General features: G+C 31.5%; 1 protein-coding gene across 1 annotated transcript in view; it reads left to right on the top strand.

Annotated features, from left to right (window-relative positions):
- LOC108905126 overlaps window positions 1-25618 on the top strand; it is a gene marked incomplete at its 3' end in the record, with an annotated part of 106095 nt that overhangs the window by 58597 nt on the left and 21880 nt on the right. The window contains exon 2 of the mRNA XM_018707900.1: window positions 17803-18039. Coding sequence (XP_018563416.1) covers window positions 17803-18039 — 237 coding nt within the window. The remainder of the gene's footprint in view (window positions 1-17802; window positions 18040-25618) is intronic.

The raw sequence follows: 25618 nt of genomic DNA, 5'->3' as shown, positions 1-25618 counted from the left end.
TTTAGACTGGTTTTGATACAGCTCGAGTCGAACAGCCGATTATTATTATATGCCCAAAAGGGCGTGTCTTTATAATTAAATTAGCATTAACATTAGTTGATCAATTAAGAAAAGCATTCATTATTCATTTCATTACAAGAAAGGTGCATTGTACGTAGTTTGACAAGTATTGTTTGGCAAACATTTTATTGCTGAGAATTAATTCAAAATACAAATAGTTATCAAGGTTATAATGAAGTTAAGTATTAGTTACAGAAACTTAGTGTTATTACAAACCGAAGACCTCTTAACTGCAAAACGACGTGACATATTGACAGCAAAATTGTAAAAAAAATAGTTACAGAAAACACCAAATTAATATTTTTTTATTTGTAATTTTACTGAATTCGCATAGAGATTAAAGATAAAATGAACTCTCTGTATTAATAAACATAACTTATACCATTTTCTGTTCAAAACAACTGATTAGCCAACAATAATAGGAAGTTTCTTTACTGATTGCAAATATATGTCTAAAAATGCGCACGGCAAGAGCTTAGTATTCCTACAATGATATTTGAATTATGTAGAAGGCGTTCACTGGAATGTACAAATGACTTACAAGGTAAAAATCTATGAAAGTGAATGTCTTGTAGATGATTACTGCAAATTCAAATTTGAATTTCCAGTGAGGCCAAACAATCGTATGTTTTTAGATAAGTTATTTGATTTCCGCTTCCTTCCTTTTCAAAATTGCTAGCAAAAATAATCTTGTTTTTTTTTTATATTTTTATCACAGTGTTGTGTTTTTTTTTTTTTTTTGTCCCTGTGATATATGTGCAGTGTTTTTTATGTTTTCTTTTATCTTATACTTTGTAAAAAATCGGTGTGAGTGAAAGCAGTACAGAAAAAAGGTACGGAGTGAATCTGTTGAGTGAAATTATTGAGTACATTTTCACTCAATATTGAGCATTTTGATAATTTTACTCATTTCTATCTTCCAAAAGGAGTTTTTTTAATATTCCTTCATAATTTTGACCATTATTTCTTTTTAAAAATTAAGAACCCTCTCTGAAACGTACAATATTTTAATAAATGCCTATTTCAGTAACGCTTTATGTGAAATTATAAAAAGTCATTTTGTACTACAAAAACGGTTTGGTTAAAAATAACAGGAAAGTCAGTGTTTTTAAAATCCGCGTGTTTTATATTTGACTGTAAAAATTCTCGTAAGAAATGGTAAATTTTCATCAATATTTAGAATGATATCGATTTTTTATAAATGACTGTGGCAGCAATTATTTTTCGAGTATCATCATGACTGAACCAATATTATTATAAAAAAAAATGTATCTACGCAATCATCAGTAGGTTGTCATGATAAGAAACTATTGTAGTTGAAATCGTCGTTGTTCTTAAAAGTACAGGGTGTTTGGAAAAGTTAGTGACGAATATAAGGAGGTGAAAGTAGAGCCAAAAATAGTAAAAGAAAGTTCCTATAAACATTGGTCCTACGGAGCACCATTACTGAGATATGGCACTCCAAAGGGGTCTTATCAATTGGATATTTTTAAAAATAATTAACGGTGACTATTGTTGTTCGACAAGGAGGATATATTGTACATTAAAAGCGCCTGTTTAAAAAAGTTACCCGGTGCCATTTTTACGAAATGTTATTTTGTTGCTTGACTATCCCCATATGAGTAAATTTACTTATACAGGGTGTCCCGTTCATGTTTCAAAAAAACTTGTGCGCAAGTTCCTCATGGGAAAATAATGGGGGTAGGTCATGTAACATTTTTTCTTAGACGTCCTGTTTTCGATATACAGTGTGTTGAAATTGTTACTTTCCAAATGGAATATCCTTAATGGAATTTCCTTAATTATCTTTAAATCGGCTAAAGATAAAAATATCAAAATTTGTACACGAGTAAACATCAACTGTCCGTTGAGAATAATAAGCAAACGGTTTATTTCTGAAAAGCAGTGTCGTCGATACAGATAATTGAAGGGGTACAATCGAAGAAAAAATATGTTAAAAGTCAAAATTTATTACATTTCTAAACGGTTCTGTAAACTATACCTAAAGGATACTACAAAAAAACCTTACCATTGAGTTATCTGAAGGCATTTAGCTACCAACAGTATTTGCATTTAAGACTATAATTTTTATTTCTTAGATACGTATCACATGAAACAGTTAAATTGTAAAACATTTTATTAATTAAAAAAAAATTAAATTTATTTTAAGTTTCAGTTTGTTGTAAACTAACATTTAAAAAAATAAATCAAAATAAACAGATTATGATAATTAATTATCTATTATCAACAAATTTTAGATTTTGTAAACTACTACACTACCATTAGCTACTAAATAAACAATTGTTGAATGGACTGAATTGTTGATGGACAAGAATGCTTAAAAAAATGATAAAAACAGAAAAATATTAGGAAACATACTCGGAGACTTTTTACACTTGTCAATCTTAATAAAGATCGGAAAAAATATATCGATGAAATGGCAACAAATCGCCAAATAACGGTACTACGGTTACCACCTTATCGCTGTGAACTTAACCCAATCGAATTAGTCTGGGCGCAGGTAAAAGGAGATGTAGCGCGAAATAATACGACGTTTAAATTAAGTGACGTGAAAATTTTGTTAAAAAAATTCCTTGGAACGAGTAACTGCAGATAACTGGCAAAGATGTATACATCATGTACAAAAAGAAGAGGAGAAAATGTGGGAACTCGATAATTTAATTGACGTTACTGTGGAACCTATCGTTATCAATCTAGGAGACGACGATAATTCATCAGAATATTCAGAGGATGAATTTTAATATACCTACTTTTTTATTTTTTTTATTGTACATTTATACAACACTACGTTTACTCACCATAATTTGAATTTTCAAAATACATATATTTTTGTGTAGAATAAAAGTGTATTCATTAAATTTAAATAAATATTTTGATAATAATATTGAATAGTTTTATTTGAATTACTAAAAACTCTCTTAACCCGGTTATGATGCTTAAAGTAGCCTCATGTTTTGAAATGCTGTTTTTATATTGTTTACTTATAAGAGAAATGGACCGAGAAATTGAAGCGGCATAGACAAAGACGGATTGTCGGGGATTAAATTTTAGCTACCTGCTACAATTTAGTACAACCCGGTCACACAAAGTTTTTTAAAAAGTACACCTCATCTATACCGATAATGCATAATATACAAATATTGAATATAAGCACCAGTACTAGCAGTAGTACTAACAATGTAGCTTTCATTTTTAAATCCCCACCAACTTACTATTTGTTGTTCTGGGTATTTAATTTCATTTAAGAAGTTGTCCGTAAACCTTCAAAGGTAGTGTTACCACATTTTTCAAGATTTCCCGACATTTGAGAAGCAAACTGTTATGTCTATTAACTTGAATTAGGTTTATGGCTACGTTTAAAACCATGACCAACGAAAAATTATAGCCACCTTTGTATTATTACATTAACACCATTTCCAACACACCGCCTACACTATGTCACTAGATACGTACGCCTTTTAACCAGATTCCGTTACGTAAGGGACTTGCAAATGGAACCACCTTGCACCGCATTGTGCTTTGTTTCCTCTAATTTTATCAGCTCTACTGGCGCTATTCCCAAACACCGTAGTAAAATTTTTGCCACACGCGATATAACAGACATGGTGTGACAAGCGACAAGAAAAAAACCATTTATTTATTATTATCAAGCCAGGTTTACTAGTATAAGTGGATTAAACTTGACAGGGACCCTAGATGTTACATAAAAAGTAGTCGTAACGAGTTTTAAACAATTCATTAGCTGATCAAATATGCAGATTATTGAAAGCAGCCGTTCGAAATCATGCGAGACTTTCTATTTTAAGGCTTACGGTATAGAAATGTTTACGTGTAATTCTGTGGAATAAGTTTTGATTGAGTTTGATTTTCTTTGATCCTATTAAATTCAATCTATACTTACATATTTTTTTGACACCAAAAATTATTATAACAGATAAATCATTTTTATGCAAAGTTTTATGTTCTACAACTTTTATAAGTAAGTTTTTGGGTTATTTTGGAAAACACTTATTATTATTAACACTTATTTTTTCACACCTTTTTCAAAAAAATTGTAAAAGAAAAATTACTACGAAATAATTTAAATCATAATATTATATCTGCCTAGAAATTTTGGTTAATTTAAATAATTGTTTTATTTGCAACAGAAATCTGAGAACCGCATAGCTATCCATTAGTTAATTAACAAATTAAGACAAATTAGGGATTCAATTTTGGCGGCATGTACACAGAAAGTTTCAAGTTCTTCTAACATTATATAATCAATGTCAGAACACAAATTAATAGCAGAAACGATCACACTATTTAAAGTATTTACTTTTCCAAATTAGTAGCTACTTGCAAATATATGCAAATTTCCCGTGATAAATTATTTTAAAAAATAGTTGCAATGCGCGCATACGTTTTCAGGAAACATTAATAATTACTTTCTAGTTTAACCACGACTCTGGTTTAGCCACTTATAATTTTTTATAGCAAATTTGTTCACATGCAGCAGAAACACGTGAGGATTATGTAGTGTGTACACTTTGGTATTAATAACCAAAGCTGCGCCCAGTTCTTTCAAGGTTTGCCAACGTTCTATTGTGTTGGGTACTATAAACTGTGTCAAATAAATATAAACTCAGTTGCGGCGTATTTATCGGTCAGATAGCTAAGATTAAATCGTTTGCAAGGGGCTGCTTTTGCTTAATTACTCAGTATAAAAAGAAACGAAAAACGAATGATTTTCTTTTCAATGTAGATCAAACTATTTATAAAAATTCTGTACGGTCTTTTATGTGTGGCAGATGAAAGCAATGTACATAAATGTTTACTGTCATGAAAAAAGCTAGAACACCATTTTTGTTTTTAACTTTGAGGCTATTTATTTTAATCTATTTAATTTTATATGGGCCTGTCGTCCTCTAATTTTAAGGTACATGTCGTCGAAGATGATTTTTTTAATAAAATTTTGGTCAAATCCTTTCCAAAAAATAATGCATTGCATTCATTTTTTGGTAGAGGTGAATTTTTGAGGTGCGTTTTGGACGATTTTAGTAGGTGTATATCTTTTATATAAAGCAAATTTTTAAATGTCAGCCTAAAAATCGAAATATTTGGAATTATTCTATTTTCTTGGCTGAAAACAAACGTATAGAATTTTTGCTGCACTAAAGATCGTCTTCATATTATAATCTAGAATATAACTGTAAAAAGCTTAACCTCAAAAGCAGCATGTCAAGATATGCCTCTAGCCTCTAGGAATATAGTGTCAAAGTGTAATCATTTACATATACATACATATAATACAATAGCTCTCTCTATAGATGAATGAATAATTAAAGTCCTCATGTGGCAATCTATTCTGGTGATTTCATACATTGTCAAGTTGAGGAAGACGAACTTTGTGCGGTGCTTGTTCTCTTAATTATATTCAGTCAAAACTTTGAAATAAATTATACAAAGGAAGTTTCGTGATTTCAGTCTTTGTGTAGGCAAGATAGAATATTTGATAAAACAAACTTCTTCAAATATTAATAAAAGATTGCGAATGCATAATATGGAGGTATAATTTATAAGCAAAATTTCTATATTATGTTCATTTAACTTACCTTAGTTCAATATAAATATAAGTTAAGAGTATAAATAATGTATTTAACTTTTTCTCATAATTTTTTAATACAATATAAACTAAAATAATTGGTAATTTGTTTTTCCTAAACACCAATATACTTATATTTCCAATTTTATTTAACTTATATACAGGATGTTGGGTAAGTCGATGCATTCCTTGCAGGAGGTTATAGTACAAGCGATTTGTGATATATTTCATTACAGGGTGTTAAAGTTTTAATAAAAAAATACAAATTTATAAATATTGCGGAAACCGCTCAGAATATTTATATGAAATTTTACAGGCTTTGATAGTTAACAACAATAATACATGTTTTACGATAAAAACATTGTTTTCAGTTTCACCAGTGGCGTGCGCACAGGCATGTCTCTAGATATTGTTAAAGAAAAAAAATGATACTGCACTGATTTTTCTTAAAATAAAAATTATTTTTGAATTCCTTGTTCAATTTGGAAGAGAAACGGTATCTCAATTGTTTTTTTTCTTTCAGTTTCAATAATAATTTGGAAAATAGCAGAAATTATACACGCTTAACCGCGAGGAATAATCATTTTTTGTATTAAAATTGCTACAAAAAGAGCTGAGTGCATATTTTCTCTTACTTTTCAAATTATTGTAACCGGATTACGCCATGCAATAAATCGATTTTATTTTTTTTACTCGAAAACGGTGCGTCATAAAAAAAACAGTCGTGATACCTTTCCTCTTTCAAATTGAACAAGGAATTGAAAAATAATTTTTAGTTTAAGGGAAATCAGTGGCGTATCATTTTTTTCTTTAAAAATATCCAAAGACTTGCCTTTGCGCAAGCCACTGGTGAAACGAAATATTATATTTTTATCGTAAAACTTGTAATGATGTTAATTGTCAAAGCTTGTAAAATTTCATTAAAATATTCTGAGCCGTTTCCGCAATATTTATAAATTTGCATTTTTTTATTAAAATTTTATCACTCTGTAGATCGGAAACTAAGCGTTTTTGGAATATGGTATATTAAGGAAATATATCACAAATCACTTGTACTATAACCTTTTGCAAGGAATGCATCGACTTACCAAACACCCTGTATAGAAAAATACCTACGTTTTACATTTTATTATTTTGGACAAATAAAATTAGTATTTTTTTCTTTATTAGCTACTAATAAAATTTTTAATAATATAAAAATTTGATAAATAAAATAATTCGAACCATAAATACATCAATTAAACGTAAGTAAGGCTTCTGAAAATTTTCTGTAATTTAAGATATTGGCAAAATTGTTTTTAAGCATTTATTCAGCCTAATCGAATCACAACTGCGCAGATTTACACGTTTCCGTGTGAAAAACAACCTCGACGAAAATGTATCTGCATTTCATTGCGGATATCCGTTGTCTGACATGTACCTCGGTGCTGGAAAATACTGATCATCTCACCATATACTATTATTTATATGACATTCCACACAGCGAATAGCGATTAAACGGTTATCTTCTTTTCGGACTGGTATTAAAATTCCTTGGCAATAAACAGTCTTATTATCCTCTAAAGTCAAGTTCAAGCAGTGAAGCAGACACGTAATCATAGAGTTGTGTGAGAATAAGAATTGGGTTTCCAACAAGCGTTAAATTTATGAGCTGCTAAAGTAGTAGATGAGATGATAGGATTTAGATCGCGAATTCCACTTTTACTTCCATTTTCGATCAGATGGGATATTTAGAAAGTAATATGAAAAACGTTGATTTGTGTAACAAAGAAATAAAGTGTGTTCTTGAATATAGATTTTAACCATAAAAAATATCAAAATAATTATATTCTGGGTATCATAAAATAATGTTAAACACACGTGATCTAGAATAAAGTATGTAAGTACATTAATACAAAGAAGTAACTAAATACAGGGTGGCCAAATGAAAACGAAACAGAGCCATTTTCAGGAACTGCGTGAAGATCGTAGAAAAATGGTCAGACCCGTCGATTTTTTATTAAAGGGGGACATTCTTTGCTGGTATTTTTGACTCCGCCACTTTCACCCTCAAGCAAGGGTAAGCATCACCCCAAAATATTTAAATGGCATTGGGGGTTGAGTAATATTTCTTTTGAAAGCTCTTACAATTCTCTTTACAACAGACTTTTAATTCCGCCCAATACTTATTAAAAATTTTGATTTTAAAGTTGAAACTTATGTACAAACAATTAGTAACGGTAAACATCAGTCATTCGAGTTAAGTACGTCAATGGTATGAATTTAGTATTTCATGCGTTACATTGGTTTTTGACGATTTGTTATCACTTTCGTAAAAAAACACAATTGTAAATAATAGAAATGAATGCTATACACACACAATGAACGTAAAATTTGTGTATTCCAAATTATTTTTAAGTATTACTTGGAAGCGTTGGTTGATAGTTTATTTAATTTTGTATTTGTAAATTAAACACTATGGTTTATTCCATTGCGGATAGGGTAGATATCATTTCGATTTACTTTATGGACAATAAATGTGTGAATAGAAAAGCTCAGCTATTTAATGAACAACATCAAGATCGACATGTCAGAAGGAAGTATGTTCTAGAGTTAGTAAAAAAATTTCAAGAGACAGGAAACGTAGCCAATAAAAAACGAGAAATTGAAAAACCTATAGTTAATGAAGCTAGTGAAGTTGCAGTTTTGGGACAAGTTCATCTTGATCCTACATTAAGTACGAGGCAGCTGGCATCTGTGTCTGGGATCAATCGAACTAGCATACAAACCATTTTGAAGAAGAATAAATTCCATCCATACAAAATACATTTAGTCCAGGAACTTCATGAGGATGATTATGACCGCCGTTTGCAATTTTGCGAAATAATGAGTGAGCGAGCAGGGAACGATCCACAGTTCCTTTTTAACATCTGTTTTTCTGATGAATGCAGTTTTTTCTTGAACGGGACGGTAAATCGTCACAATTGCCGCTATTGGTCCGATTCAAACCCAAGAGTTTTTCACGAGGTGCATACACAGCAACCGGAAAAATTAAATGTATGGGCTGGAATTTTCGGTGACCGGCTGGTGGGTCCTTTTTTTCTACCTGGTAATTTGACTGGCCAAATGTATTTGCAATTACTGGAAGACGCTATTGACCCTGCCTTGACTGATATTATTGAAAATGTTCCAGAGTATGATGAAGATCATTTGATTTTTCAACAGGACGGTGCTCCTCCGCATTATGCGTTAATTGTCCGTCAGTATTTGGACCAACGTTTTCTACGGAATTGGATTGGGAGAAGAGGCAGCATTGAGTGGCCTCCACGATCACCGGATTTATCGCCCCTTGATTTCTTTTTGTGGGGATACCTAAAAAGTAAAATCTATAAAACACAGCCAGCGTCGCTGGAAGATTTGCGTCAAAGAATCGTCGACGAATGCCGTCGAATCACTCCGGAAATGCTTCGGAATGTGCGCGAACGTTTCGAACAAAATCTTTATTCTTGTATGGAAGCGGGCGGTCATCAGTTTGAACATTTAATCAACTAAGTAGTAAGTAAGCAACTAAACATAATTTAAATTTTAAAATGTAAATTTTTTTCAAAGTATTGGGCGGAATTATAAAATTTAAAGTCTGTTGTAAAGAGAATTGTAAGAGCTTTCAAAAGAAATATTACTCAACCCCCAATGCCATTTAAATATTTTGGGGTGATGCTTACCCTTGCTTGGGGGTGAAAGTGGCGGAGTCAAAAATATCAGCAAAGAATGTCCCCCTTTAATCTAAAATCGACGGGTCTGAGCGTTTTGCTACAAACTTGACGCAGTTCCTGAAAATGGATCTGTTTCGTTTTCATTTGGCCACCTTGTATACATAGTACAAGGAAAAGTAAGTACATACTGTTAAATATTACATTTACTTATAAGAGAACAAATATGGACAAACAAAAGTTTTATCAAGTTTTATTAGTAAGAGAAAAATTAAAGAGCAGATAATAAGCATCTGTTGTAAACTTGACATATTTATATTACACATATAAGTATAAGATAATAAATTTAATGTTGAAAATTATTAGTTAAACATAAAATTTAACAAAAAAATTTTTGCTGTGAACTTATTTCTCTGATTGGTGTATTACACTCTGATATAATGTTACTTCAATTTTTTTTATATCAAAAAAAAAAAAATAAGGCGTCTATAACCATATTATTTAGTTCAAGGGCGTTACAAAAATGTTTTTTTTTTTTCTTTTACGGTTACATAATGCATAAACAGTTTTTACACTCTTAAGAAATACAAAACATTCAAGATTCCATATCGCTGCATGCCTCTTGAACCATCTAACAACCGTTATTTATTGTCTCCAACAGTCGAAAGTTGCCACAAAACATTTTGCAAAAACCTCGTCAAGATTTAAATTTACGAATTATTAAATTGCATATACCTAAATAATCCTTGCGAAATTCACAACAATCGTCGATGTCAAAACTAGTTACAAACTGCCCGGTGGACCAGAAAACCATGAATCGGATGTATCGTTAACGCAACAATCACAGGCTAGAGAATACCTTTTAAATAAGGACCGCCATTATGCAAGATTTTAATGACCAATAACGAAAGAAAACAAATGAGAGACATAAACGATTGTGCCAGCGGGCAGCGTTGCCAGTAGTTTCACACGTTGCGGTTGTTGCGAACGAATTCACTTTTACTTGACGCTCGGGGCAAGTTTTGTGGCCCAAATAGTGGAGAAAGTAATCTTCTTGGGTATGTCCTTGTCGAGAGCGAGACATACAAATGGGCGATCGGATATGTTTTCTTTATATAAAAATAATTACAGATGGGGACGTTGGACTTTTCATTTCAAACTATCCATTTGTTTTTTATGAAATTGTGAAACTTTATATACGAGTCGTCAAAATAAGACATTAGCAGTTACAAGCAGTTGTACAATTCTGTGGCGTCGAATTTATGGCTTCCAATAGATAAATTACACCACCACACAAAAAAAGTGTGGTCCGTACCTTTGATTAGACCCAATAGCCTTTATGTAAGTCCGTTTAGCTCACAATCACACACATCCAAAATTTTGGGTAATTGGCAAAAAATAGTGAAAAATCTCCGAAAATCACATTACTGAGCCCAAAAAAATTTTTTCTGAACTTGATCAAATGGTTGTCTTATGTATTTTGTTGTGCTAAATCCAAATTTTATGTCTTTTAAGCTTCCTGCCTCCAAATTTTGCAAATCGCAAAATAATAGCGAAAAATGACCGAAAATAGCAAAAAATCGCAAAAAATCACGTTAGTGAGCCCAAAAATATTCGAAAAATTTTTTTTCTGACCTTAATCAAGTGTATTTTTTATATTTTAATACGCTAAATTCGAGTCTGAAGTCTATTAGCTGTGTCCCTCCACAGATTTTGCAAAAAACGCAAAAAATTACTGAAAATGGCAACAAATCATGTTAATGAGTGTGAGAAAATTTAAAAAGATGTTTTCTAGATTCAGTCAAGTGTTCTCATAAATTTTGTCGACTCGAATTTAAATCTAAAGTCTGTTGATCCTCATTGCCCAAAAATTTTGCAAAAATAGCAAAATATCGCCAAAAAAATCCAGCATGTTGATTTGTCCATTTTCCTTGGTATCGATTCTTCTTTTCACTTATATCTTGATGGTCTCCTTGTTTCTCACTGTAGTCTCCAAAGTTTTGAGGAAAGTAGTCAAGGTGAGAGTGTAGGAAATGCATTTTAAGATTCATCAAGCAACCTAATTGTTTGAGATTTTTCAACATCTCTTCAACCAAATTTTCGTAATCCCCCCTCTTCTCGTCCCCTAAAAAGTTCCGAGAGATATTCTTGAAACTTTTGCTGCTTTTTCAGTGTCATTCATCCTTATAATGAAATTTTCGTTTCAAAAAAAAAATAATAATACGAATTTGGGGACTATATTACCGATTTTCAACAAATATACCTTTTTTATGTAGAATTGTCCACGAAATGTGAAAATGAATCCAAATAATCATTAGGTCATTGGCGTAGAAGTTGGGGTAAAAAAAATCCCGCTTTATTACCAATTCCTACGCCTCTGACCTATAAAAATTTGTAAATTTTAGAGTAAATTATGCACACGTGTAAATGTTAACACCACACCAAATTTGAATCAATTTGTTATAAGCATACCAAAGATTTCGTGATTAACAACCGACCAAAACGGCCCTGTATAGCGAAAACGGTGAGATTTAGACCCTTGCTTTATAAGGCAATTCTGAATTATTTATTGAGTTCTATTTGTGGTTAAAGTTTGAATCACTCGAATTGAAACACCCTGTATGTCTTGCTATCAGGAATTTTAATGATAACCACATAACCTTTGTCTTCTATGTCGTCAATTTTAACAGTATTTCGAAGAAGTTTTCGAAAAAGTATTGTTTGCAAAGTGAATTTTGCAGTTTTGAAAACATCTTGATTACATCTTCGCAACTAATAACCAAGTCTAGAATTCAATAAATTTTGTATTTCAATCAGTCAATCAAAATTACCTTTAAAAATTTTATGAACTCCTCTGTTTTCGTTTTTATCTCCACAACAAAATGGTTTCAAGGGAAACAACCAAAAGAAAGAAATGGGCGAAGATAAATGTATTACTAATTTCCATGACAATTAAAATATTATACGAATATTAACGAAGATACAACATTTATTTAAATTAACTAAATGTCACGGACATGTCGGTCTTTAACACCCAGGTAAATTAATATTATCTGCCTCAAATTAGTTCGGAATAATTTAATATTAACATAAAATATACATTATTTGTTAAGAAGGAAATGGTGTTTATACAAAAAAAAATCGATTTTTTTCGATCCGTTCCATGGATTTTGTTTTGGTTAAAAAAATATTTTCCCCGTATTTTGAAACAATTATTGTTTATTTTTGTTATTGTTATTCTTTTTCTGACTCAGACTACCTAAGTTTTGTAAAAAAAATGTTTTTGTTCGTGTCTTCCAAACGGCCAAATCCATTCAGATTTGGTAGATAATCTAGAATTATTGTAAAAAAACCTATTCTACAGTTTGACAGAAATTGGAAACAATTTATAAATTACAAACGTTGTTATTTAAAATAACAACATTTAACCTCCAATAAAAGAATAGGAATATTTTCGATACATCACTTACTGTACAAACAAATGAATTTAATTTAATTCTTCAAATATTTTGTTGTCGATCACCATATTCTATCCATTATTAGACCCAGTATAGGTATTCCTGTTGCAAGAATCTAATTAGATAAAAGAATCCATGTTCCATTACAGCGACAAAGGAAAGGTCAGATTCCTTTCAGTGACTACAACGAGCTTGGAAGTTATAAATTTCGCTTTTATAATTCTAGAATAGAGCGAAGGCTAGCGAAATTAAAACGATCCATATCCTGAGATTCAAGGTTGGTCGTATTTTTCACCTTATTGCATTCGTTTAAATAACACTTCTACTTTTATAAGATTGTAAGCGAGTCAGAAAAATCTCTGCTCGAAAAATATCTATTGCTCCTCCGGAATCACCCTGTAGTCTGCATAATTTATTACTGACGTCAATATTATTCATTCAACGCCTCTCGACTGCAGTAACTAAAGATAAAGATCTAGCAAAAGCTCGAGAATAGGTAACACAGGAATTCGTAATGAGTTATTTGCCCTCACTCGCTTGCCTTTTTGAAAAAACGAACGCCATACTTGTACACGTACAGTTATAAGAGCATATACGTTTCGCAGTCCTCTTTCTATTGTAAAATGGCGGCAAACTGATACTCCAGTCGAATTAGATCATAAAACCTGAACACTTAAAAAAATTAGTAGTAGACACTTTATTACTTACTATTATGATTTTTTGATAATCTAACATATTTTCATAAGACACGAAAAAAAATATTCGTTTTTTTTTGGCCACCCTAATACATAGGCATTGTCGAAACCAAGAGAGTTGCACGAACAAAATTTGTACAGGACATAGCTAATACAATGCGAAACACCGCCTTAATATTAAAAATATTGTCACCTCCGTTCTTAGTGGTGAAAATTCGAAATATTTGAAATTATTCAATTTTCGTGCCTGAAAATATACATGGGCATTGTCGAAACCAGGAGAGTTGCACGAACAAAATTTGGACAGGACATATAGCTAATACAATGCGAAACATCGCCTTAATGTTAAAAATGCTGTCACTGCCGTTCTTGGTGGTAAGAATTCGAAATATAATAAAACTTAAAAATAATACAGAAAATATTTATTTGATAACCATAAAATCCTGTGACAACAAAAACAAATTGGGAATTGCAATTGACATTAGTGTAACATTACAGAAAAGTTACATTAAATTTAGAAAACTAAGTGAAAATATTCAATATAATAGGAGCTATTACAAAGTTAGAATTATATTTCTATAACATTTGCGTAAAATTCCAAAAATTGTCAGTGCAAAGTTGTAAGAAAATTACGTTAAATTCACAAAGAATTGTAAAATCAACTATAAATTTACAATTTAAAAGATAATAAATTTATATAAACAAATATATGTCTATAACGTATTTGCAAAATTAGTTGATATAACTAAAAAAAAACTATTTAAAAAACCCTGGACCCTGTAGGAACAGTAAANTTTAATTGGGAAAAGTATGAAGATCCTAGGTATTATTCAAGTGTCTGAAAAAAATTGACAAATAAACTAGCATTTTTTGCAATTTTTTAAATGATTTTTCCGATTTTTTGCAATAGTAGTTATTATTTTTTCGAATTGCAACTAACACTATCTTGTTCAAAATTTAATTACAAAACTTTTTTCCTCTTCCATTTTTGTCTAAAATGAATAGTTGCTGAGTTTGTCGACGAGAAATCCAAGAGAAAAATTATTTTTTTGCTATTTTTTTAAACTTTTTTACAATAACAATTAAGCCCACGTTTTTTTTATTTGCATAGAAAAATTATCATTTCTGACGTTATTTAGAAGCCGTTAAAGCAAAAATCTCCGATCATATGCTTTTTACCCAAGTACACCCTTTTAAAACAGATAGCGCCTGGACTATCATTGCCCAAAAATTTTGCAAAAATAGCAAAATATCGCCAAATAAATCCATCATGTTGATATTCCATTTTCCTTGGTATCGATTCTTCTTTTCACTTATATCTTGATGGAATCTTTCTCCTCGTTTCTCACTGTAGTCTCTAAAGTTTTGAGGAAAGTAGTCAAGGTGAGCGTATAGGAAATGCATTTTAAGATTCATCAAGCAACCTAACTGTTTGAAATTTTTCAACATCTCTTCAACCAAATTTTCGTAATCCCCACTCTTCTCGTCCCCTAAAAAGTTCCGAGAGATATTCTTGAAACTTTTGCTGCTTTTTCAGTGTCATTCATCCTTATAGTGAAATTTTCGTTTAAAAAAAAAATACGAATTTGAGGACTATATCTACCGATTTTCAACAAATATACCTTTTTTATGTAGAATTGTCCACGGGATGTGAAAATGAATCCAAATGATTATTAGGTCATTGGCGTAGAAGTTGGGGTAAAAAAATCCGGCTTTATTACCAATTCCTACGCCTCTGACCTATAAAAATTTGTAAATTTTAGAGTAAATTATGCACACGTGTAAACGTTAACACCACACCAAATTTGAATCAATTTATTATAAGCATACCAAAGATTTCGTGAATAATATGATTTTAACAACAGACCAAAACGGCCCTGTATAGCGAAAACGGTGAGATTTAGACCCTTGCTTTATAAGGCAATTTATTGAGTTCTATTTGTGGTTAAAGTTTGATTCACTCGAACTGAAACACCCTGTATGTCTTGCTATCAGGAATTTTAATGTTACGTAACACGTAACCTTTGTCCTCTATGTCGTCAATTTTAACAGTATTTCGAAGCAGTTCTCGAAAAAGTGTTGTTTGGAAAGTGAATTTTTAAAGTTTTGAAAACTTCTTGATTACAACTTCGCAACTAACAACCAAGTCTAGAATTCAATAAATTTTGTATTTCAATCAGTCCATTAAAATTACCTTTAAAAATTTTATAAACTCTTTATAAATCACCCTGTATTTATCTACACAAAAAAATGGTTTCAAGGGAAACAACCAAAAGGAAGAAATGGGCGAAGATAAATGCGTTACTAATTTCCATGACAATTAAAATGTTATACGAATATTAACGAAGATACAACATTTATTTAAATTAACTAAATGTCACGGACTTTCGGTCTTTAACACCCAGGTAAATTAATATTATCTGCCTCAAATTAGTTCGGAATAATTTAATATTAACATAAAATATACATTATTTGTTAAGAAGGAAATGGTGTTTATACAAAAAAAAATCGATTTTTTTCGATCCGTTCCATGGATTTTGTTTTGGTTAAAAAAATATTTTCCCCGTATTTTGAAACAATTATTGTTTATTTTTGTTATTGTTATTCTTTTTCTGACTCAGACTACCTAAGTTTTGTAAAAAAAATGTTTTTGTTCGTGTCTTCCAAACGGCCAAATCCATTCAGATTTGGTAGATAATCTAGAATTATTGTAAAAAAACCTATTCTACAGTTTGACAGAAATTGGAAACAATTTATAAATTACAAACGTTGTTATTTAAAATAACAACATTTAACCTCCAATAAAAGAATAGGAATATTTTCGATACATCACTTACTGTACAGACAAATGAATTTAATTTAATTCTTCAAATATTTTGTTGTCGATCACCATATTCTATCCATTATTAGACCCAGTATAGGTATTCCTGTTGCAAGAATCTAATTAGATAAAAGAATCCAGGTTCCATTACANACTTGATGTATATCTCTTATACACTCTCTATTTATACACTTAAAAATATAGGTATATAATATAGGTAAAAGTATAGCAAATATCTACACATCTCTCCGTCTGCTCGCGACTTGATCGCCGAGTGGCCGGTATCGTGACGTCATTAGCTGTTCTCTCGCAGTGTTGACCTTTTTAAGGGTCTTACAAATTCAGAATTAAATATATCACTTATTATTAATCCTATTGACCTAATTTTTTTAAGATGTAATTAGGTGGTTAAATACTATCAGAAAATGAAAGAAAAAGTTTAAAATTATATATCACTGAATGGGCCTATTGTAAAACATATTTCCGTTACATTTTGAAATAATATAATAGAATAAAGAAATATACAAAAAAAAATTACATTTAGTTTTCAGAAACATGTTTAACTACACACAATGTTGTGGGAACTTTATAGGGTGTTTCAGAAAGACCTTCCGTAAATTCAGGGGGTGATAGTGCGACAAAAAATAAAAAATTTTAGTGATCGTTAGTGACTGTAGTTAGTAATGACTATTTACAGTCACTAAAATTTTGATATAAAGTTAATTAGAGTTTAAAATATTACTGAGAATGTATGCGTTGTTTATGAGACATCCATCAATAAGTTTTGACATAAACCTACTTTGAGAAAAGTCACTTATTTTCTTCACCGTAATATTGTAAGTGTTCAATTAAAAGCCTTTTTTCTCGAAAACCTTCCACATTAGGAAGTTCTAACAGGAGTACATTATTTTTAGAAAATAAAACTGTACATTAGAAATTGGAACCAGAAAGCTAAAAAACCTAACCTCAAAAAAATTAGAACTTAAATTGAAATACGGATGTAGCATAACTAGCGCCCTCTATAAAATATACAAAAAATAATTAGGCCAATGTATTTGGCGTCCTTAAAAACCTCGGAATACCAAATTTCATAAAAATATTTCGCACCGTTTGGAAATTTTCGTAAAAATTCTATTTAAAAAATTTTATTTTGTCGCTCTGTATCTCGAAAACAAGAGGAGATAGACATATCGTTCATAAGACAAAAATTTCTTATTTTTTGTCGTACTATCACCCCCTGAATTTACGGGAGGTCTTTCTGAAACACCCTGTATAATCGCAATTGCATATCTAATCTATGATATACCTACAATAAATTACAAACAACTAGTATTTCTACTGTACTTTCTTAATAAAAGAAAACAGTACAATTTCCAGAAATTTCCCCCTAAATTTTATAAATGATAAATAAAATCTGAAATCGACCCTTTTCTCTCCGGTGTAGACGTAAATAACCCAATTTTATTTTTTGCAGGCATGGAGCCAACTGCTGGAGACGGATTTCATCCCCCAAGTGTCTGCGACGTGCAAAGCCGGTCACATGAACATCAGGGTGAACTTTAATGGCTCCTTCGTGGGCACCATTCACGCGAGGGATTACAGGACGCCGTCTTGTATGAAGAACGGCGACGGATCCAAATCCGCGACGCTCGACATAAACCTGCTGGCGCAACCAGGGGCGCCGGATTACTGCGGACCGCTTGTCAATAACGTAAGTACTGTATGACTTACAGTGATTTTAAACAAGGTGTGCCAGCGACGTGACGACATCCTTCAAATCAAGTCGTGGCAAACTTTAATTCAAAACCGTCGACAAAATAAACAACAAAAAACAGAATTAAAATTTTTTACTAAGAACTCTACGATTCTTCAAATATTTAGTCCTGTAGCCAGGGGGTCCCAATTGCCTCCTTCATTTAGATGGAGTTACCCAAGTATTTTTTGTGTAAAAGTTTGCCCGGATATCGATAAGTTTTTTATTAACAAAAAACTTGCAAAATACTGAGAATTTAGTTTTTGCAAAATAAAAAGTATTTTATCTTGTTCTTTGACCCATTTTAAGAAGAAAATGTCTCTTGCAATTTTTTTGTGAAACGCGTAGTTTTCGAGATAAACGCCGTTAAAACTCGAAAAACGCAATTTTTGCGATTTTCAATTGTTAATAACTTTTGATTTAATAGGTTTGTAATTCTGATGTCGGCGTTTGACATTTCACGTTAATACTACAAATTATGAGTAATTGCAGTGTGAAAATTTGTTTTTTCCACTGTTATTTGAAGCTATAAACAAATAGCGATTAAGTGTTCAGAAGGGTGCGTCGCCATGTATCTAATGGGCCGGCCACACATACAGGCTTTACCGCGCGCTTGCCTGCACAAACCAGTTTGTATCGGGAAGCCCGTACGTGTGGCCGGCAAAACGTTATCTCGCACAAACTGAAAAGCGCGGCTTGCGTAAACTTCGACTTGCTGAAGATTTTGTTTGTGCAAATTCGGTTTGCACGGTAAAATTTGAGCGTGTGGACGGCGCACGGTGTTCAGTTAAGAGAAATTGCGGCAGAAAACCTTAAATCTCTATATGATCTCCATGTAGCCAAATATCTGAGAGTACCAACTCAATCTTTCATGAGGAGATATATACAGTGTGTTTCACTTAAAGTCGGGACACCTCCGTATTTAGGACGGCGTTGGCCGATTTCCAAAATTCTTTTTTTTATGTGGTAGTACTCACAAAGGCCTAATTTTGAATATTATATTTTTTGACATGTGATCTTTTCTACGGCCTAATATCATTAAGAAAATACCCTCAAAAATTAAAAAACATATTAGGCAATTTTTTAAGAAAAAATGGATAGCATTTTCGATTTGATCACACCTCAAAACCCTAAATACAAAGTTTCATTATTATAGCTTTTACAGGGTGTTCACAAAATAGGTGCAAACTTCGAAACATTTCACTTATTGCAAAGTGTCCTGTATTAACAGTGAAAAATATTTTCAAGGTATATCCATGCAGTTTCATTGATTTTACTCATACAGGATGCTCACAATAGGACAGCCAAATTATCTATATTTTTTATTATAAGTACCAGAAATGAGTTTCACAACGAAATAATATTTAAATATGTATTACTATTTTCTATTAGTCCATCATGCACTCTTCAATTCGTCTCCTCTTATTTTTAATAACTTTTCTCAACTGATGTAGTGTTATTTGTCGACATGCTTGTCTAATTATATTACATAAATCTTAATTAAAAATTTAACGTGTTTTGTAGGATTTTATGTGATCAAATAATTAGGCCCTTCTTTTTTTGCGTTAATCTAAACGCGAGATTTTTATGAATTTTTTAAACAATGATTTCTGGGATTCAGTACATGTATTTCCTCTTCATGTAAGACAGAACCTCTACCTTCAATTATATGGAGCACTTATTCATAATGCGGTAATAGTAGGTACGTCATTGGTTGAATGAGTATTTCCCGAGAAAGTGGATAGGTCGCAACAGTCCGTTAGCTGAGTGGCCGTCAAGAGCTGCAGACTTGACGCCACTTGATTTTTATGTAATAGACAAACATGTCGACAAATAACACCACATCAGTTGAGGAGAGTTATTAGAAATAAGATGAGACGAATTGAACAGTGCATACCAAATTATGTGGACTAACAGAAAACAGTAATATTTAAATATTATTTTGTTGTGAAACTCATTTCTGGTATAATAAAAAATATATATAATTTGCTTGTCCTATTGTGAGCACCCTGTATGAGTGAAATCAATGAAACTGCATGGATATACTTTCGGTTAATAAAATTATGAAAAATATCTTGAAAATATTTTCCACTCTTAATACAGGATACTCTGCAATACGTGGAATTTTTCGAAGTTTGCACCTATTTTGTGAACACCCTGTAAAAGCTATAATAATGAAATTTTGTATTTAGAGTTTTGAGGTGTGATCAAATCGAAAATGCTATCCATTTCTTTCTTAAAAAAATGCCTAATATGTTTTTTAATTTTTGAGGGTCTTTTCTTAATGATTGTAGGCCGTAGAAAAGATCACATGTCAAAAAATATAATATCAAAAAGTAGGCCTTTTTCCTAAATACGGAGGTGTCCCGACTTTAAGTGAAACACACTGTACATATGTACATAGATTCGCGCATTACAGTATTTTGTCGGTTTATGAAGGGATCACCAATCCTAGTAATTCAGTATACGCCATTTCATCCATTCTCATATAATTACGCCAATCGTCGGGATCTTCTCTCAAATCCTTCATTAAATTTATATGTGAATGTATATTTCTGTTCAGAATCCATTTTTTGACCATTTTGAACGATGACGTCTATTTATTTATTTTTTTATTAATGTAAAAAATTCTTCGCTTGGATACATATTCCTGAGAGACGTACTGATTGCTGCCTGCAGTGTCTGCAGCCTGCACGGTCTTACCTGCATCGTGTGGCCACAACACAGTATTCCGTGTTTATTGCGCAAACCATACCGTGCAGGCAAGTCGCTGTCGTGTAGCCGCCGCATAAGAGAGCGGTTACCTTCTTACAGGCGCTTAATACACGATCTTGACGCGTACTCTTCATTTCTAGACCAAAGAAACGATGAAAACTGAACGAAACATTAACAATTTAATGAATATTGCAGTATTACAATAATTAAAATTAAAATTTTTTTGACAAATAATGCAAAGATCTGATTTAATTAAGCTATTCATCTTGTAACATGAACGTTAATAATTCTACATCTTCAGTGCAATTTTGAAGCTCGACTGGCAACAAGTAAAGGCCGATTGCCAAAAACTAAGTTCTCAGTATTTTGCAAGTTTTTTGTTAATAAAAAAACTTATCAAGATCCGGGCAAACTTCTACCCAAAAAATTCGTGTTCTGCAGCTCAAAATACCCAAAAAATACTTGGGGTAACTCCTTCTAAATGAAGGAGGCAATTGGGACCCCCCTGGCTACAGGGCTAATTGGAAGCGAAACACAGTTTCTGTTTGGTGTCGATTGTAACAAAAATTATACTAACCATCAAGGTGTTTCAACAGTGGCGGCTGGTTGGTGGGTCTCTGCATATTTACTATACAGTTCGGGCTATAAATAATATCTATTCACTGGTTTTTTTCTTATTAATCGTAATTTGTTTAAATGTGGTGTAAAATTTTGTTACCTACGCATTGTTTCTTGTGTGTTAAAATTTGTAAAAGTTTAAAATTAGATTTAAAAGACAGACCAACAGCACTTACAATGACATCTATTGAAAAATCAGTGGTGCAAGAAATATCAAACTTTAATAAAATGTAATTGAAAAGTTTATTTCAGACAAAAGCAGAAGAATGGACTTTCACTATAAAAAATTATGTTGAGCACATTTTCCCTATATTTGAATATTACTTAAAATAAAAGCTATTATGCAGGGTCTCATTCATGTTTCAAAAAAACGTGTGTGCAAGTTCCTCATGGAAAAATAATAGGGTTAGTTCATGTAAAGTCTTTTTCTTATACGCCCTGGTTTCGAGATACAGTATGTTAAAGTGTTACTTTCCAAATGGTTTTCCTTAATTATCTTTAAATCGGCTAAAGATAAAAATGCCAAAATTTGTACACGAGTAAACATCAACTGTGCGTTAAGAATAATGTGCAAACGGTTTCTTTCTGAAAAGCAGTGTCGCCGATACAGGTAATTAGAGGGGTTCAATCGAAAAAAAAATATTAAAAATAAAAATTTATTACATTTTTAGATGGTTTTGTAAACTCTAAAGCTAAAGCATACTACAAAAAAAAGGTATACTTGTCGAAATTCGGTAGCATGTACCATTTTCGAGAAAAATGAAGCTGTATAGAAGGAAATGAGAGACAATTTCAGTATCTACTGTAGTATTTCGCGTTTTGCTCATTGTGCAGCTGTTCTGTTTTGTATGTCTCCGAGTCTGTTTCCTAATATTTTTCATGTCCATCAACAATTCAGTCCATTCAATAGTTGTTTATTTTAGTAATGGTAGTGTAGTAGTTTACAAACTCTAAAATTAGTTAATAATAGATAATTAATTACCATAATCTGTTTATTTTGATTTACTTTTTCAAATATTAGTTTACGACAAACTGAAACTTAAAGTAAATTTTAATTTTTTTTAGTTAATAAAATGTTTTACAATTTAATTGTTTTATGTGATACGTAAGAAATTAAAATTATAGTCTTAAATGCAAATACTGTTGGTAGCTAAGTGTCTTCAGCTCATTTCCTCTTTCAATTTAATATTTTGTTAATGTACTTGTGCCGCTTTATGTGAGCAATAAAAATACAACTTAATTTTTCTCGAAAATGGTATATGCTACCGAATTTCGACAAGTATACCTTTTTTGTAGTATCCTTTAGAGTTTACAGAACCGTTTAGAAATGTAATAAATTCTGACTTTTAACATATTTTTTCTTATATTGTACTCCTTCAATTACCTGTATCGGCGACACTGCTTTTCAGAAAGAAACCATTTGCACATTACTCTTACCGTCCAATTGATGTTTACTCGTGTACAAATTTTAACATTTTTATCGTTAGCCGATTTAAAGATAATTAAGGAAAACCATTTGGAAAGTAACTACTTCAACACACTGTATCTCGAAAACCCCAATTATTTTTCCATGAGGAACTTGCACACAAGTTTTTTTGAAACATGAACGGGACATCCTGTATTTGATTTTTTTTAATACTTTTTTTATTCTTTGTAAATAGGATTATTTTTCTCCTAATGTATTCTTATCCTGCTCGGGATTTTTTATTTATTTAGCCAAAAACTGCAGTATCTCTCTTAAGATAAATATGCTGTAGTTTGTTAATATAATTAAACATTAGCACAAATTAATAAAACACTATAAATTACAAGGGATAAATTTAATGACCGAATAGAAAGTTTAGAGAAATTCGATAAACACATTATTTCAAACATTTTAAAAGGCGAAATTTTGAAGAAGCGTATGCAAGATTTATTGAGGCTGACAGAAATGTCACGCTAAAACAACCTTAAGTACTTTAAATATTTAAATTTTCATGAGTATGAAATGGAATCTTTCCCGTCAACCTTTAGGCCTTATAAATTATTTATTAACCTTTAAACTCGTATGAATACACATAACGTAGTGCATAATTCTGTCTCATATATTTTACCCACTAATTTTATCTTAGAAAATTTTAAGAAAACTTCGTCTTATAATCCAGAGATCATTTTAATACAGGGTGATTCACAAATGGTGACCAAAAATTAAACCTCATATTCTTTGGTGAATTTTGAAGTATTTCCTATAAAGTTTTTATGTAGGACGTTAAAAAGATACAGGGTGTTAAACTTCAAAAAATATTTTGAATTTTTTTAAATACCTAATTTAAAAACTAGTAAGTGAAATAATTTGAAATTGGGCACACGTATTTATTTAAATATTGTCCAAAATCTGAGGCTTTTACTAGAATTTATATGCTCCAGTGGCGGAGATATGGGGTATCGGTGGCATATTTTTCTAAATAAAATAGTACGTCACTGCTTTACGATAACAACCATGATATTTTCGGATTCGTCTTTCAATTTTCTACAAATTACTACCCTTTTATGTTTTTCGAAAAAAGCCTGATTTTCGAGTAAAACTTAAAAACGGACTTGAAACCCTTTTCAATTCTTTGGTTGAATTGGACCTGATTGGGTCCTAACTGAGGATTTTTTTGTTTATTTTTACTTCTTCAAATTGTGGTAAATAAATTTCTAACACACTGTGTAAAAGTAGATGTGCCCAACAAGCACATATACGCTTCCTGCTAAATGCATAAAAAAAGATGAGCAAGGCGGAAACCAAAAAACGATTAAAAAACGAACAAAAGGCCCACAACTTTAATCATCCGTCCGCGTCCCCTGGCGTCGCGCGTTTCTTTCGGTCTTTGTCTAGGTTGCGCGGACCAAATTAGTGAAGCAATTAAAATTTTTGCGGTCGTTTTGGGTCACGGCATAAAAGAAAATTAAACAGCATAAAACATCGGCAAGACAATGTGTGCAAAAAATATGTTTACGGGCAACAAACTCATATATTTGCTCAAGGTCTCAAAAACATAATAGAGTTAATATACCATTTCAATTGATTTCATCCCAAGCGGTCAATCTTATTTTCTAAAATAATCGCGATTTCAACAAACCGCTTTTTTGTTTCGAAGGCTTGAAGATGAGTGTATAGAAGAAAAAAAGGATTTAATATTAATACAAGTACTCAAATATTGATAATGATTAATCATAGAATATTTATCTACCTACTAAAGAAAAAGTTAAGGAAGATAAATAATATAATTATTAATATAATTCATCTTGTATGAATGATTATTAAGCAGCTTATTAAGTAGGCGCATTGTTTTCGAAGAATAACGCTAAAAAACTTTGCGGATACGGTAAACAGTCATAATTTCGCTTGAATAAAGTATTATTTCTGTAAAAACTTGGTAGCCCCTAAGGCTATTGTTAGATGATTCACACATTAATTATTCTTATGTCACTATTTTATCACATCTCCCTTGCTAAATATTAGGCATCGTCATATTTACATTACTATACTCTTACGAAACTGTTCTTATGTCTATTAATATTTAGAATTTACAATTTTACAAATCTTTGAACAGGGCTATACAATAACAAATCAATGAAGGGACATCTCGTTAACCAGCAGGGATAACTAAAAATGTCTGTTTCATATGATTTTAAGTTTGATATTCATGAATGACATTCATAGGGGCAATTCACGTATTTATAACGAGCGTTCAAATAAAAACGTGGTCAAGTTGGTTCTGAAAGTTTGGACGTAGGGCGTAGCGTATAGCAAATGAACTTAAACGTCATCTGTCAAAGCGCTATATCGCCGCTATCAATTTGAATATTTTCGTTTTAAAAAGCGTTTAAAATGGTGTTTTCTCAAGAACAAAAAGTGTTTATCATAGAGTCCTACTTTAGAAATGGACGCAAGATTGATGGAATATGGAAGTATTCTATTGAGGAATGTTTCATAGAATTTCAAAATCAATTTCCCGGCGTTGTTGAGTACAAAATTTTTCAAAGTGCAGTTCAGCGTTGTGTTAATGTTTTTCGTGAAACGGGCAGTGTAACAAGAAAAGAAGGAAGCGGCCGACCTAAAAAGCGGACTGAAGAATTAAAAGAAAATGTCCAACAAATAATGGAAAATGCGCCAAGAACTTCTGTACGTGTTTTATCACAAATGGTGGGAGTATCAGTCGGTACCTGCCACACAGTG

This window comes from Anoplophora glabripennis, unplaced genomic scaffold (genome assembly GCF_000390285.2).
Source record: "Anoplophora glabripennis isolate ALB-LARVAE unplaced genomic scaffold, Agla_2.0 scaffold287, whole genome shotgun sequence".
NCBI classification, from domain to species: domain Eukaryota; kingdom Metazoa; phylum Arthropoda; class Insecta; order Coleoptera; family Cerambycidae; genus Anoplophora; species Anoplophora glabripennis.
This window is presented reverse-complemented; position numbering and strand designations above follow the sequence as displayed.